The 15,990-nt window shown below is 56.8% G+C and overlaps 1 protein-coding gene across 5 annotated transcripts in view; it reads right to left on the reverse strand.

The window, feature by feature from the left end:
• Positions 1–15,990, reverse strand: part of Nos1 (nitric oxide synthase 1) — a 142,905-nt gene that overhangs the window by 43,252 nt on the left and 83,663 nt on the right. For all 5 annotated transcript variants that reach the window (XM_078039112.1, XM_078039109.1, XM_078039113.1 and 2 more), the window contains exons 4-10: positions 9,249–9,377; positions 8,037–8,182; positions 6,425–6,587; positions 5,707–5,798; positions 3,911–4,052; positions 1,433–1,572; positions 217–391 (exon numbers count right to left, since the gene is read on the reverse strand). In XM_078039112.1, the coding sequence (XP_077895238.1) occupies positions 217–391; positions 1,433–1,572; positions 3,911–4,052; positions 5,707–5,798; positions 6,425–6,587; positions 8,037–8,182; positions 9,249–9,377 (987 nt within the window). The remainder of the gene's footprint in view (positions 1–216; positions 392–1,432; positions 1,573–3,910; positions 4,053–5,706; positions 5,799–6,424; positions 6,588–8,036; positions 8,183–9,248; positions 9,378–15,990) is intronic.

Here is a 15,990-nt window from a genome sequence, read left to right on the forward strand (position 1 = left end):
CAGTGGGGGGGGGGTTGACTGTATACATAAGGTGCTTAAGCAGTGTTAGCGTGGGCTACGTGCTGTGTGTTGGCCGTTGCTACCATCCCTGGTAAAGACACACGGATGCTTCCAGAAGTTCACCCGGATTGTGGTTCTATTTGTTCCCCTTCCAGTTTCTAGGCTCCAAACCTCTGCCTGAGGCGTCCTGCCCCGGGGACCACCGAGGGACCCTACCTCCAGGATGTTGTAGCGGGAGTTATCACAGTAGTCGCGGACACCGATCTCCGTGCCCATGTACCAGCCGCTGAAGGGACAGGCGCTGAACTCCAGTCCGCCAATCTCCAGAAGCATGTTGGACACAGCGGGGAGGCCGTACCACTTGAGGCCCAGGTCCTTGAACCAGTCAAACCTGCAGACGGCAAGACAGGCCAGGTCTGGGAACCACTGCCCTGGGTGGCGGTGGGTCTTCCAAACCAACACTAAGAGTGAGTCCAGGAGAAAGTGTGGAGAAATCACTCTGCTGCAATCCACGGGGCACCTTTCTACCCCAGGGCCTTTGCACAGGCTGCTGGCTCCTTCTTCCTGGGGGTCCTCTCTCTTCCATCTGTGCCCTCAGCTCCTCCCTATGCTTAATTCTCAGCTAAAATGCTGCTCACTCTGGGGAAACCTTCTCTGATGTCCTATTGGGTCCGTGTGACCTCACAACTTCTGGGCATCATAAAGTTCCGACTGCCACATTTTACTGGAATCAAGTCACTTTATAGGGCCTAGAAGCATGAAGTAGTTGTGTTTGTAAGATCTTCTCCTCTTTGAGAAGGTAAGACCACCGAGGCAGGGACCAAGTCAGCCCCAAAGGCCAGCCGGGTGCCTGAGTGGAGTGGGAACCATGTGGCCTGAGTCACTGAGCGGATCCAGGAGGCTGGGGGTGCTCCCAGAGAGCAGGCGGCACCAGGAGCCTTGTGACCCGGGCCTCCTGTCCAGGGCCAGGAGGAAGGGAACACAAATGAGGCACTCCTCCAGGGTGCAAAATCTAGGGGGACCCCAACAGACTCCGCCATCGACATCAAGGCTGTTGCTTATTCATGCAGCGTTTTAGATTAATGCAATTAAAAACATAATTTAGTGTCACACATCTATGTATATATTTTGAACAAAATATTGAAACTTTAAATAGAGAGGCTCCCATCCCTCCCTGTGTGACCCCCCCCCCTTGCTTGTGTCACCCTAATCTCAATTCTGAGCTGAATCCTGTTTTTATTTAAAATATTGGGTCCACTTTCGATGGTTGGCTGCTCTCAGGATGGCCCCTGAGGGCACCCACATTGCCCAAGACCATGGGGAGGAACCAAGACCCCCTGGGAACCCCTGTCTGGGTTGCAGAGGGAGCCAGGGGGCGAAGGCTGGGCGGAGAGGGGCCCGGGGACCCCCACCCCCACGCCAGCCCTCTTACTTGGGGTGCCTGATGGGCACTTCCAGCACCAGCTCAGGCGGGATCTGGAAAAGCTCAGGGTCATTGCCGTTGGCCTGCAGCAGGAGGGGCAGCACGTCGAAGCGGCCCCGTGGGGGCTTCCAGCCTTGCTGGATGCAGATCTGCAAACAGAGCCCTCGGTCAGCGGTCAGCTCGGGGCCCTGCGCCCTCCAGCCCGGTGGGGGGTGGGGTGGGGCTGAGGGCTGAGCAGAGACCCCAGTGCGAGTGCCCAGCGGGCACTGCCGCTGGACAGAGGTCCCCCTGGCCTTGCCTCCTGGCCCCCGGGGCACAGGGCAAGCCTCTGCTCCAACAGGACGCTTTACATCTCCAGGGTCCTTGTGCCCCTGGGGGCTCCCAGAGGGGAAGGGAAGAGCTGGACAATCCTGGTGTCCGTCCTGGGCTGGCTCTGTCATGGGTCTGTCACCTGACCCTAGAGGCCTCAAGATGCAAAGAAGGTCTGCTCCCTGTGGTGAAGAATCACCATCTAGGACACACTTTTTTAGGGCAGCTGTCCCATAGATATTTGATGTGAGCCACACGAGTGACTGACTCTAGCAGCTACCTTAAAAAAAGACGTGAAAACCATTTTATTCACATATTTACTTAAATGCAAGCACTTTCTGCAAATATTCTTCATGTATCACCTATTCTAAGTGATCTTTTTGACAGTAAAATGAAATTGCTAACTTTTGTCTAAATAATATCGAATAGAGGTACTATGTAACAATGAGACACCCTAAAGATCAACACTAACTGATCCATGATAAATGGTTAAAGTGGGGCTGGGGATGTGGCTCAAGCGGTAGCGCGCTCGCCTGGCATGCGTGCGACCCGGGTTCGATCCTCAGCACCACATACCAACAAAGATGTTGTGTCCGCGGAGAATTAAAAAATAAATATTAAAAATTCTCTGTCTCTCTCTCTCTCCTCTCTCCCTCTCTCTTTGAAAAAAAATAAATGGTTAAAGTGAAGGTATTTAAATCGCTAGAATATTAATATTCATGTTGAAACGTGAATGTTAAAATTAAGCATATATTAATCCATCCAGTAAGGTTACTAGTTTTTTATGAACACAGCAGCTTGCCGTACCTCCATCATTATCGTTTCAATCTGGAATCAATGCATATATTTTGAACAAAATATTGAAACTTTAAATAGTCGGGCTCCCACCTGTTTGTGATGTTTGTGGTGCTGGGGATTCTGCCAGGCAGAGATCTGCCACTCAGCCACGTCCCCAACCAACACTAGAGCCATCAGTGAGCTCTTTTCCACTGATTATTATTATCATTGTTGTTGTTATTATTATCATCGTTGTTGTTATTTTTGTGGTACTGGACATTGAGCTCAGGGACACTCAACCCCTGAGCCACCTCCCCAGCCCATTTTGTTTTTTATTTAGAGACACGTCCTTGAAAAGTTGCCCAGGGCCTCGCTGAGTGGCTGAGGCTGGCTTGGAACTCACGATCCCCTGCCTGAGCCTCCGGAGCCCCTGGGATGGCAGGTGTGCGCCAGGCACCCAGCCCCCTGTGTTTGGAGATCTGGCGGCACCTTCTCTAGAGGCACATCTCGGTTTGCACCACGGCTTGTGGCTGCCCTTCTGGACAGCGTGGGGCTAGAGGGTTGCGAGGGAGGGGCCGAGAGGGGCGGCGCTGGCTCCTGGCCGGGACAGTTGAAGGCTGAGCTGAGGAGGGGGCCGTTCTGCCAACTTTAGGCAAGGTCAAGGCCAAGTGCACCTTCCGCTCAGCCAAGGGGTGCCTGGCTGGGCCATGAGCACACAGGCGCAGCTCTGGTTGCCCTGGAGACAGCCCCCTTCTCAGGACAATCACATTTTAATAAGAAAGGCCACCTGCAGGCGAAGCCAGCACCCAGGGGTAGCAGCTGAGCCACCCTCGGGCCTGGCAGGGGCTGGGGCCAGGGGGGCGGAGAGGAGCTCACCTGGGGAGGGCTGGGTGGTAAATCAAGGGGTGCCCACCCACAGGGCCACCTGGAAGGAACCCTGGGTGGGGACGGGTGGTGGTGGCTCTCCTGGTGGCTTTTACAGGCTGGTGGCCAGCAGAGTCAGAATCGAGGTCTGACAGTGGCAGAAACGTGAGTGGTGAGTCGGAGACACCACCCGACCCTGCCAAGGTGCCCGACGGGCTTCCCTGCCAGCGTCTCTCCTCCTGGTGGGACAGCTGTGCCCTGCGGTCCCCGCCTTCCCCTGACCTATTTGGCCCCCTTGGGTCACTGCTCGCTGTGCCCACCTGTGAAACGGGACCACAGTTTCCACCAGGGGGCTGGGGTGAGGACGTGCCACCAAGGTGACCCAAGGCCCAACCGTGAAAGAGCCGGAGGACGGGGACGGAGGGCAGTGGCCAGCCTGAAGAAGGGCACCCTGGGTCCCAACGGCTGCTCATCAAACCAGGAGAGAAAGCTCGGGGCCCCGGCCCGGGTGGGTGGGTGGGGAGGCCGCGCTCGCACCTCCGTGAACTCCACGTTGGCCGGGTCCCCCAGGGTGGAGCCGTCGGGCTGTTTGTAGCCGGCGTAGCGGATGAGCTGCGAGTTCCACACGCGGAAGTCGTGCTTGCCGTCCGTCCTCTGCGGGAAGATGGTGATGGCCGACCTGTGGGGCCAGGGGAGGACAGCCGGTGTCAGGGGGAGACATGGGCTCTGGGGACACACTCGAAACACTGCTGCCCAGACCAACAGGCTCAGGGTGGATCACGTCTGTGCCGGGTCCCCAGGGTCAATGGAGCAGCTGTTGGAAGGAGGGGACGTCACCTCTCCCTGGAGCCCCTGGTGTGCGGAGGGTGAAGGCCAGTGGAGGTGGGGGGCAGGAGGATGGGTTCAGAGCCAGGGGCTCTGGATCCCTGCCTCCAGGGGACGAGAGTCCCAACGTCAGCCAGTCCTCCGGGGAGTTCTGCACACGCCGTCTCCAGGGAGTCGTGGGGCCCCGAGTCACGGCACATACCGACTCTAGGTTCTGGTCTTCTCCTACCACCAGCCTTTCCTTTTTTGGGTGCCGGGATTGACCTCAAGCGCACTTGGCCAACACCAAGCCACGTCCCCAGCCCTATTCTGTATTTTATTTAGAGACACGGTCTCACTGAGGTGCTCAGGGCCTCCCTGTTTCTGAGGCTGGCGTTGAACTCGCGATCCTCCTGACTCAGCCTCCTGAGCTGCTGGGATCAGTGTGCGCCACCAACCGGACAACCAGCCTTCCTGTGAAACCTAGGCCATCCTGCGTGAGCCCTCTCCCCCTGCTCCTCCTGCTCCGCATTACCCTCCAGGCCCCTTTCTGCACACCTCGGCCACGGAGGTCCTCTAACCCTGTCATCGGGGAGGCAGATTTGAGACCTACTCTGAGTCCCTTTTGCAAAACTCATCTCCGTGCAGGACCCGCTGTGCGGCGGGATGAGCCCATGGTTACCCCAGGGTGAAGGGTGTCACAGGACGGGGCTTTGCTCCTCAGCACAGGGGAAGGACGGGAGAAGAGAAACGTAGACTTGAAGCAGGATGACTTTTCCACCCATGCCCCATGGTATCCTCTGCCCCGAGCTCCTCCCTCTGCCTGGATTCCCCTGTTCCATCAAGAGATCTGATTCCTGGCCGCGGGGACCCTGCCCTGGGTTCTCCTGTCAACACAGGGATCTCCTGTGCCCCCCGCGGCCGGTGGATCTCCTCCTGCAGGTGTTCTGCGACAGCCACTCCTTTGCTGCTTTCTAGCTCAACTTGAGGTCCTCCCCTTGAGGCAAAAGAGGGCACCATTATTATACTGCAGGAGGGGGGCGGTCCCCTTCAGTAGGAAAGTTGGGGTGCGCGGGAGGCCAGGTGAAAACCACACAGGGTCGGAGCGCTCTCCAGAATCTCTGAGCAGAACGTCTCTCAGGGCCACCGCAAAGGGAGAGGAGCCCAGGATGAATCACTTCTCCCTCCGGCGCTGGCGCATCCCTGAGCAGCAGACCCAGCGCGTCGTGTGATGTACATACACAGGCGTGTTTAGCGACACCAGAGTCACAGCCCGTGAGCGGGTGTGAGGCGGGTGCTGTGTGCGGATCCCAGACCCAACATCCTTTCTCAGGCTCCTCCTGGGTGAGGGCTGAGTGGGACGTTTGTGGTTGCAGTTCTGCAAACCCCAGGGGATACTACTGCCCCAGGAGAGAAGGGACACGTGGTGTGGGCAAGGAAGGGCTGCACATCCGTCCCAGTGTGGCCGACTCCGCGCCGTGGGGACATGAGGCCCCCCTCACCCCCCAGCAGGTCAGCAGGCCCCTCACCTGAGGTTGCCCTTGTTGGTGGCGTACTTGACGTGGTTGCAGATGTAGTTGAACATCCCGTGAGCCGTGGTGCAGTCGCGTGCATCGAACACCTGGGAGAGATGCTCGGTGGGACTGACGGCCGTCTCCCCCTTTCCCAGAGCCCACCCCCAGGGCCACCACTCTGGAGTAGCAGGCACATCGTTCTGAGTCCCCGGCAACCTTTTATGTTTTCCTTCTTCTATGCTCATAAGCAACATCAACCGGACTAGGAAAAGTCTCCAAAGTGCAAGCGAATGTGACGAAGGGGACAGTCAATACAGGGGGCGTTTTAATGAGATGGCCACGTTTTCTGTTAGGGACTAGGACTGAGGGATTAAAAAAATATATATAAACAAAAACCAAACTCCAAACCCCGACCTTGATAACGAAGCTACTGCCCACGAGCAGCTCTTCCCTAGAATCCAATCGGGTCAGCGAGACAGAAACGGACCCGTCAGGGGGGACGCGGAGAAGGTCAGTAAGGGAGGTGGGCGGGAGGCTGAAGGGAGCGGTGGGGTCTGGGGTCAGCCGGGGTGCCCAGGGGACATGGCTCCAGTCAGGATGCGGCCGTGACCTGGGAGTGTGGCCCCCTGACCACCAGGTGATAGGTGACTAGGGCCAACGGGGGCCTTTCCAAAGCCCCACCTGCCCTCTTTCTCTCGCCCCCTCCACAGAGTGTCCCCAAGGGGTCTCCCACCTGCAGCTTGGACCACTGGATCCTGCCGACGCAGCGGGCGGCGTTGCGCCAGGCGTGCTTGGCCCCGTAGATGAGCTCCGTGTCCCTGAGCTGGTAGGTGCTGGTGCTGTCGATCTCCCGGTTCACCTCCTCCAGCCGGTCCATGTGGGCCTTGGAGCCAAACCTGAGTTGGGAGAAGAGGAGCGTGAAGCGCCCCCTAAGGTCTCCCACCAGCCCGGGCCTCTACTAGGAGGCAGGGGCACCTGTAGGAGGTGGGGCCTGGTGGGAGGGAGTGAGGTCATGGGGGGCGCCCTCCCTCCCCCCTCCCTTGTTTCCCAGGTGCCATGAGGTGAGGGGCCTCCTCCTCCTGGTCTCCATCCTGGATGAGCTGCCTGGCCACTGGCGCAACCAAACAGGGGCCGAGCGCCCGTGGACTCCAACGATCAGCACAAACAAACCTTTCCTTCCTTTTAAGTTGATTCTCTCAGGTGTTTTGTCACAGGGACGGAAAGCTAACCATGTCATTACCCCCTCTTCTGAAGTAGAGGTGGGTGGGAGGGACGAGCTATGATAGGACACTGGGGGCCACAGGAAGTCCCCTGTCGACTGCCACGTGTGACAGTTAGAGCATAAAGCAGAGAGGGTACACTCAGGTGCCCACGAGGGCTCGGCGGGGGGTGTAGATGAAACCAGCTGGTGGGGACTGTGTTGAGCCTTGTCCTTGGGGACCAGCCGTGACTGTGCCCCAGCCAACTGCTCCCTGATAGGCATGGGGACCCAAGGCTGGAGGGTCTTGCTCAACACAAACTGGAAAGTCGTAGTCTTAGAGGGAGCTGTTCTAAGTTCCCACTGCTGGGAACGCCTTCAGTTTTAGACAGTTAAAAATCACTTTGGGAACTTTTAGGCTCCTAAGAAGGCAGCTCTACAGAACAGTGTAAGGAGCACCCAGGTCCCCCGCGGAAACCCGCGTCCGGCCCCGCTACACACGTGTTCTACCACCGAGGGACACCTTAGCCCCTGGGGTTCAGATTTTCAGGTGAGGGGTGTTCAGTTGGTAAAGTCGATGCAAATGATTCTAAGATCTGAAAAACTCTGAGACCCAAATGCGCCTGGCACAGAACATTTCGGAGAAGGGATACGGAGCCTGGACTCCACGTCTGGACTGTGGAGGGAGCCAAGGCGAGTTCTGGAAGGCTCTTCAATGGTGATCTTCCTACTGTCCGTGGTGTTTGTGAGCTTGCCCTTCTTTGCATGCTCACAACCACAGCTGGGAGTTTTCCTCCAGGTGTGCAATTGTGTGAAATACTCCAGAGTCCAAGAAATCCTTTCCCAGGTCAAATAAGAGCCCAGGTTTGGCCCGTGGGCTAGCAGGTTTCTACCCCTGTGACGGGCGGGCTAAGGCCTCGAACTTGGGGTTTGCAAAGCTGCAGCTGACATCGTGTCCCCAGCCCTCACCACTGAGCCACATCCCCTGGCCTTTTAACATTTCCTTTAGACACAGGGTCTCATCTCCCTGAGTTGCTGAGGGCCTTGCTAAGTTGCGGAGGCTGGCTTTGAGCTCACGATCCTCCTGCCTCGGCCTCCGGAGTCACCCAGATGACAGGTGTGCGCCCGGGTGCCCTCCCACACTTGCCTCTTAATGGACGAGTAGTACTGATCGATGAACTCCTTGGCCAGGGGGAAGAGCTGCTCCTTGGTGCGGACGTCTTCGGGCCTTCGCGTATGCTGAGAGGGCAGCATGATGGAGCCCATGCAGATGTGCTCCGTGCAGCCTGTCTCCTGGAAGGGAGAGAGAGAGGCAGGCTATGGCCGGGTTTCCCCTGAGATGGGTGGGTGCTGGGCTGGGGGCCAGGATCTGGTACTCAGGGCAGAGCCAACCTGGCCCTGGACGCCAACAACCAGCTTCCTGTCATTGTTGGACATGGTCCTCAGTCAACGTGAGGGACAGCGAGTCACAATTTAAGGTCAGTTAGGGGATCAGGAGCGTTTTGACTACGAATCTGAATCACTGGGACTAGACCCCAGGATACTTTCTCATTCTAACAGAGGGGGCAGTGGCTCATTTGAACACGTCTCTGATAGATTAATTGCAAAAATGACCCCGATTCTTTCCTCCCAGCTTTCCCTTTGGAGTGTGGTTTGATAGCGGCTCCCCATCAAGAGGGGGCTGTATGTCCTCATCTCTTGGATCTCGGCTACTTTTGGCCCATAGAGTGGGCAGAAACGGCCCTACACCATGCCCAAGCCCAGTCCTCAACAGATCTTGCATGTTTCTGCCTCCACCATGCAAGCAAGTCCAGGCTGGCTTGCTGGAAAAGGAGAGACTGTGCACAACAGAGTCACCTCAGCAGGGCCATCCTAGATCAGCCTGCCCTGAGCTGTCCCCTCAGGTGGCTGCGGGCACAGGATACAACCTCACTCAGATCCAGGGTGTCCGGTTCCGATGGGCTGGACCACCCAGCTAATCCAGAGGTTTTTCAAAAGTCATAAACAGTAGTCGTTTTCAGGCATCACTGAATTTTTGGGCCAGTTTGTTACGCAGCAGTAACTAACAGATACATTTCTCCAAAAGACCCTTTTCTAACCCCAACTTAAAGGAATATGTTGGTGTGTTGACACTATTTAAAAATCGGATCTAGAAGTCTAGAGGACACAGTGTGAAATCAGGGCAGGGTCTGTTCGGTGCTTCATCGGTGGTCAGACTGACCACGGCCCTTCACTTCTCTCGGGAACAAAGTGCTCAGATAAAAAGCATTTAGAGAAGTGAGTGGGTATCCACCAGCTGCCCTCAAGCAGGGACAAAAAGCCCGTCCAGGGGATGCTGGACCGTGTCTGGGGGACTCACCAGGGTGCTCTTGAGGTGCAGGGTGTCGGTGAGAACCACGTCCGTCTCCCAGTTCTTGACCTTGAGGAAGCGGGGGCACTTGGAAGGGCTGCCGTTCTTTGTGGGGGACTGTCTCCCCGAGGCAGGGGGCTAGAGGAGAGAACGGAGGTGGCGCATCAGGCGGGGTCTTGAGGGAACTGAAGAACGGTCTCCACTGGGCTGGGAGGCGTTGGTCTTTCTAGAATCTTCCCTGAGCCACCAACTGTCTGCACCTGACCAAAGGATCTGACCCTCCCTGAGTGACAGGTACCTGGGCACAAGCAGGCACCCCAGAAAAGAGCCTTTTGGCTTCTGTTCTGGGGAGAAGGGTCAGGTCAGGAACTCAAAGGTGTTCTCTGGAGTCTAGTACAGGGTCTGGCATACTGAGTAGGAACTCAGGAAATGTTTGTTGAGTGAATAAATGACCTAAAGGAAACGATCTGCATCTCTGAATGATAACAGCCCTCAGAGCTGAAGAGGCCACTGTGGTGACACATTCCTCTGTATGAATGTCCGGGCCTTTCCTGCTGTAGCTCAAATTCACCCTTTCTGGCAAGTGCTGAGAAAACAGAAAGGTTGAGATCAGAAAGCTTGGCCACACAGACTACTTTCTCCAAACTCCAGGTTTCTTTTCTTTTAATTTTTAGTTGTAGATGGACGCAGTACTTTTATTTTACTTAGTTATTTTTATGGAGTGCTGAGATCGAACCCAGAGCCTCCCAGGTGCTAGGCAAGCTCTCTACCACTGAGCTATAGCTCAGCCCCCAAATTTCAGGTTTCTGTCTCTTGAAAATGCCAGGCTTGTTCCTGCCTCAGGGCCTTTACACGTACTGTTTCCTTTTTCCCCAAACACCTTTGGTCCACCATTTGCTTTCACCTCTGGAAGCAAACAGACCAGTAGGTGGGTGGGGGTGATAAGTCCCAGGCCGACCAATGCCCCATCCACTTGAGACCTCGCTGGCAAGGATTCCCTCTTTCCTACATGTTTCTGGGTAGCTGTTGTACCTGCTTGGGCAGAGGTGTGCCCGTGTGTCAGACAAGCATCCGTCACTCAGCAATTGTAAGAAAGACGCAGCAGACACACCCCAGTGGGAAGGCCACGCCAGGGAGGGGAGAAGGTGAGCCCATGCTGAAGGCGGCTCATGCCAAAGGTAGGCCCCAGTGACCCCGAGGCAGGGCCTTTGTGTATTCTAGTATTTGCATATGGAGCCGTGGGAAGAAATTAAGCCAGGATGAGTTCAGGGAGGTAAGGTCTTCACGATGGCATTAGTGACTTTATGAGAGAGAGCTGAGCCAGCAGGTGTGGCCAGATGCTGAGCAGATCTGCCACCACACTCTGGGACTTCCGGCCTCCAGAATCACGAGCCAAACAAACCTCTCTTCTTTATAATGTACCCCGCCTCTACCACTCAGTCACAGCAACAGAAAACGGACGAAGACTAAACTGTACTTCAGCCACAGTGGGCAGCCCGGGGTGGGTCGTTGGTTCTCTTTGTCCCCTCCTCGGACTTTCTTCCCCGCTGGACCCTAAGTCATTTTGCTGTGTCTCCAAATGAAGCCACAGACGGCCCTGCACTGAAGGCGTCCCACCAGAGCAGGCCTTTAGAGCAAGGCGATCCTTGGAGTGAGTTGGCATCTTTGCATCTTTGAGGGCTGCAGGGAGCTACTTGTCCGTATGGAAGGTCTTCCTGCCATCTTCTCCGCATCGGGGTTTCACTCAGCTGGTTAACAAATGGCCCGGGCCACCCACATGCACGTCCTGAGGCTGAGAAGCACCTGGTCACCCAGAGACGGGGTGACAGACTGGGTGCTGAGGTCAGGGTTGGGCCTGTGTCAGGAGGGTGGAGGGCAGACGGCTGGGGGCGGTGTGTGGGGGTTGGCCGGGGGGGGGGGGGGGGAGACAGCAGGCCCTAATCCAGGAGGCCATCTGTTGAGGCTCCAGATGTGCGAGGAGCAGCCGTGAAGAGCCGTGGAATTGGCAGCCCAGACGCGCCTGCCCCATCCCGTCCACTCGTCCTCGTCGCCTTGCACACTGGAGTCCAGGCCTTAGGAGCCCTCTGGCACGGCCGCTGCAGCCACTTTGATGTTTTAATGAGCCAGCAGTGATACTGGATGACTCAGGAGGGGACAAGTGGGGACATTAACACAGCCATTAGGGGCCCTGCATGCAGGATGCAGATGACTTCTCCGAGTGCGGCTCGTCCATCCGGGAGCAACCTGGGGCTGGACCGGGCCTGAGGCCTGTTTCTGCACAGCCCACGAACCAAGGACGGTCACTCTCCTCTGAGGTCACTGAGTGTCAGAGGAGTCATGTCGCTGGACGTGAGAATTCTGTCTTGGGATCCGCGAGAGCTACTCGAGTTCCAATTTCAGGGTCCCCTGGAGTTTTGTGGGGACACTGCCCCATCCCCGCATTCCCACATGTCGATGGCTTCTCCTGAACTACAGGTGGGGACCAAGATCGGATGTCCACAAAGACACAAGGATTAAAAAACACATTGTCCCTTCTAGCCAAGGTCTGTCGGCCAGCGGCGTGGAGAGCCCAGCGGCAGTGGCTGACCGCAGAGGGCTCACGCGCCGTGGGGTCGGAGGTCTTTCCTGAACCTTCTTTAGAACAGCACCCCGGCCTGGATATTGTCCCCTTCCCACCTCCGCATGCTGTAAACAGCTCCCTAGCACTCACCCCGCCTGCGATCGCCAGGGCACGGTGGGGGCCGTGGACCTCTAGTCTCTACCTACGAACCTTCTTGTTGGGGATTTGCATGGATCTAGATGGACAGTGACATAAGGTGTCCCCCAGCCGCCCCGGTGATGATGCAGGAAATGTTCACAGACAAACATGAATGCAGCAGCACTGGCCGCCCACGCCCTTTCGCCACGATGGTCTGCCTCCCCTTAGACCAGAGCAATGGGCTCGGCTGGCCACGGACTGAACCTCTGAAGCCGTGAGCCCAAACACGCTTCTCCTCCTCGAGGTCCCGGTCAGGGATTTGGTGACATGGTGGTTGGCTAACTCAGGGGATGGAGTCCAGGTCCCCCACGGGATGGCCATATCCCGGGTGCTCAAGAGCCTCCTATTAGATGGCCAAGTCCGCACAGAGCTGCTCCATGCTCTGCAGACTTTGAAGGCTCTCTAGATCCCCCGCGGTAACTAGCGCAGCCTGAACTGCATGGGGAAAAATGACCAGATGAAAGGTCTGCGTGTCTAACCGTGCAGTCTCTCCCCTCCGATATCTCCCCCCGCCGTTGGTTGGCTCCATGAGTTCGGAAGCTGGCCTCCCCAGCTGTGAGGCGTTCCGCTGCCCGGCTGGCGGTAGCTGCCCGGGCAGCCCTGGCGCACACACAGGGGCGCCAAGGCCTAAGCTGTTCAAGGCTGGCGCCTCCCGAGTCTCACACCATTGGCACCGGCCACGGTCCTCCATCACAGGCCACGGCAACCTGCCCTGCTGGGCTTGTCCCCAAATGAGGGGGGCATGCTGGGGCCGGGCTGGGCAGCAGGCCACCCACACCAGGGGCCAGAAACCACACACGGTGCCCTTTGCTGCGGCTCCGGGCAGCATTATGCCCACCTGTGGGTGCAGTTCTCCAGGGCAGCAAGCTAACCTGGCGCCAAGCGGTGGCAGCTCAGGGCCCAGGCCCACAGACCCGCGGAGCAGCAGGTCCCTACCGGTCCATGCAATGAAAACCTGCCACTTAGAGATCGTGACTTACTGGGACCTGTGATGTGCTCAAGGTGTTGTGTCCAAAGTGATTCATTATTTACTTGGTAGAAGTGAGCAATGATTTATTCTGACCCCCCACCCTCAATTCACGTCCATGTGCTTCAGTGTGTGGGGAATCGGGGTGCTCGGGAATTAGACCTGGTATGCTTCGTGAATGGAGGGGGTAAGGGGGTCTTTTTTTGTGTGAGGGGGTACCAGGGGTTGAACTCAGGGGCCCTGGACCCCTGAGCCACATCCCCAGCCCTTTTTAATACTTTGTTTAGAGACAGAGTCTTCCTGAGTTGCTTAGGGCCTTGCTAAGTTGCTGAGGACGGCTTTGAACTCACTCGCCATCCTCCTGCCTCAGCCTCCTGAGCCGCTGGGATGACAGGTGTGGGCCACCGTGCCTGGCTGAAGGGGACTTTAAACTGGATTGTTGATGTTTTCTCCAAATCCAGCAAGACCCCAGCTGTCAGAAGTGACCAGACTCCAAGCTTAATCCCATCACCAGACCAGAATGTAAAAGCGCACTAGAAATCCATTTTAAAAATGAATCCTGCCATGGTCTTGCAGTGTCTCCCCATGGTATCCCGTCCATCTGTGCGTCCTGTTACACGTCAACCTTGGAAATGGGCACAGTCAGTTTTAGATTTAAGATCCTGGGACCCTCAGCAAAAATAAAAAAAAAGGAAGAAAGACCTCTGTGGCCCCGTCAGCCTTTATGGGCAGACACTTTGATTCCGGGGCACGGCAGCTGGACAGCACGCGGAGGAGTAGCCCTGATTTCCCAGCCAGAACGTCCTTGTCCCACCCAGATAACGGCTGGGACAGGCTGCCTTGACTCGACTGGACACTCAGCTGTTAAAACACACAGTTATAGAATACATGGAAACACCAGCAGGGCCGCACCCAAACACTCCCGGCTCCGCTCGGGCTCCGACCCCCAGGGTGGCAGGGCCTGCTGCGGGGCTCTTGATTGAGTGACGTGGGTGCCCAGCTCTGGCCCTGAGCTGGACGAGACACCGGGCAGCGGGCCTGAGCCAGGTGGGGGGCCAGGGGAGGTGAATGGCACTTTAGCTTGGGGTCTGGGGACCCTCCTTAGGGAGGAATCCAAACGCAGGGGGTTAGAGAGAGGCCTGGGGAAAGGGGTGCCCCACAGGCACCCGGAGAGGTCGCCCGCATGGCGCCTGTGGGGTCTGCTAAAGCCAGCCAGGTGGGCTCTGAGGGTGACGTCGGTGCCGGGCCTGCTACGTATGGCTACGTCGGCAGCTTGTCTTAGGGGCAGAAGGTTCCAGAAGTCAAGGCAGATACTTAATGAAAAGATGATGGCTAGGGCAGGACCACATTCCTTCCCCTGAATGGTGGCATACACTGTCGTCCCAGCGGCTAGGGAGGCTGAGGCAGGAGGATCGTGAGTTCAAAGCCAGCCTCAGCAATGGTGAGGCCCTAACTCACTTGGTGAGACCCTGTCTCTAAATCAATACAAAACAGGCCTGGGGATGGGGCTCAGTGGCTGAGTGTCCCTGAGTTCAATCCCTGGAACCCCTGCCCCCCCAAAAAATTTTCTTTCCTTTCCAGCTACCTTTAGCGAATGCCTCCTGGAGGCTCAGCCCTGGGCTGGGCCTCTGCACGTCCACTGGCTCATTGAATCATCAGTCGCCCATTTTTTAGATGAGGAAACAGGTCTGAGAGGCGAAGGGGCTCCGTCACCCACCACGGAGCTGGGCTGGGAATCCAGGCTGCCAGAGCTCCTGCCTGTCCCTGGCTACCTTGCTGACCTTCTGCCTGGACGTCCCGGAGCTCGGCCCCGGGAGGCCTGCAGCACTGACTCGGATGACAGACCAGGACGGTGACATAACCTTGAGGGGCGTGCGTCACAGATTTGTCACAAAACGGTGGTCCCTTTCTGCTTGGGGGTCCCCAGGGTGTCCTGTGCACAACAGGAACTGCCTCTTGTCCTCTCTACCTCACGAGAGCAGCAGAATAACTAGCAAAACGAGAACAAGAATGACGATCGGGAAGTCCCGAGCCGGGGTCGAGCCTGTGGAGTGGCCTGGGATCCGTGGCCTGGGGTCAAATCCTGCCATGCGCAGCCCTGGGAGCCCCGGGCTGTATCGGCCAGGGACAGGCCTCTTCCCATAATGCACTTCTCCTCTCTCTTGTGGGCGAACTCCTACTCCATCCTCAAAACCCAGGCCTCACGCACTCCTTGGGGTCTGATCCTTGCTGGTACCTGCCAAGGTGTTTAAGTCACTGCAGCATTTTGTGTCCCTCTCTCGGTCACCCTACACGTGCCTGGGAGGGTCTCAGAGGCAGCAGACTCTGCCTGCCTCTTTCCTTCCGTGCCTGGCTGAGCGTACTGACGCTTGGGGATGAATATTAAGCAAGGAGACACGGCACCTGGATAAACATGAACAGCTCAGCTTTCTGAGATTGGTTTTTTCAAAAAGAGGTGTCTGTGTGTCCGATTCTCCTTGACTTTAGACAATTAGGAGCTTCACAGATGATGGGAATCTCTTCTGGGTCAAAGGGTTGGACTTCACTCTGTTTGTTTTTTTTTCTTTTTCTTTTGGAGAACTAACAGTCTTCGGAGTCAGAAAGTTCCTTCTCCTGTCTAACCTGTGTCTGCCTTGCTTCACTGGCACGCTGTTCCTTTCTGCCTGGTCCTGGGGGAGCATGCAGCTGCTGAACGGCCGCTTGCCCCTGACTGAGAGAAGCAGGTAGTGGCCGGGTCCCCCCCCCTTGGTGTTATGAACAATGCTCAGCCTCTGTGGAGGCTTTAAAATCAATCGATCATTTTTTAAAAAGCAGAAACCATTGGAACCGGGAGGAGGGAAGCTGATTCTAGGAGCCACAGGTAAAGTGGCTTTGAGCAGGTAGAGTAGAGGCTGCGTAGGGGAGGCCGTCCTTCAGGACAGAAGACGAGAACCGTGGTTTTCATTAATTTGCTCGTCTGGGGGACAGTTCTGGAGCTGGTGGCTGTGGGGGGGGCCCATCAGGACATGCCCAGGTAACGTCGCAGA

Source organism: Ictidomys tridecemlineatus, chromosome 2 (genome assembly GCF_052094955.1).
Source record: "Ictidomys tridecemlineatus isolate mIctTri1 chromosome 2, mIctTri1.hap1, whole genome shotgun sequence".
Lineage (NCBI taxonomy): Eukaryota > Metazoa > Chordata > Mammalia > Rodentia > Sciuridae > Ictidomys > Ictidomys tridecemlineatus.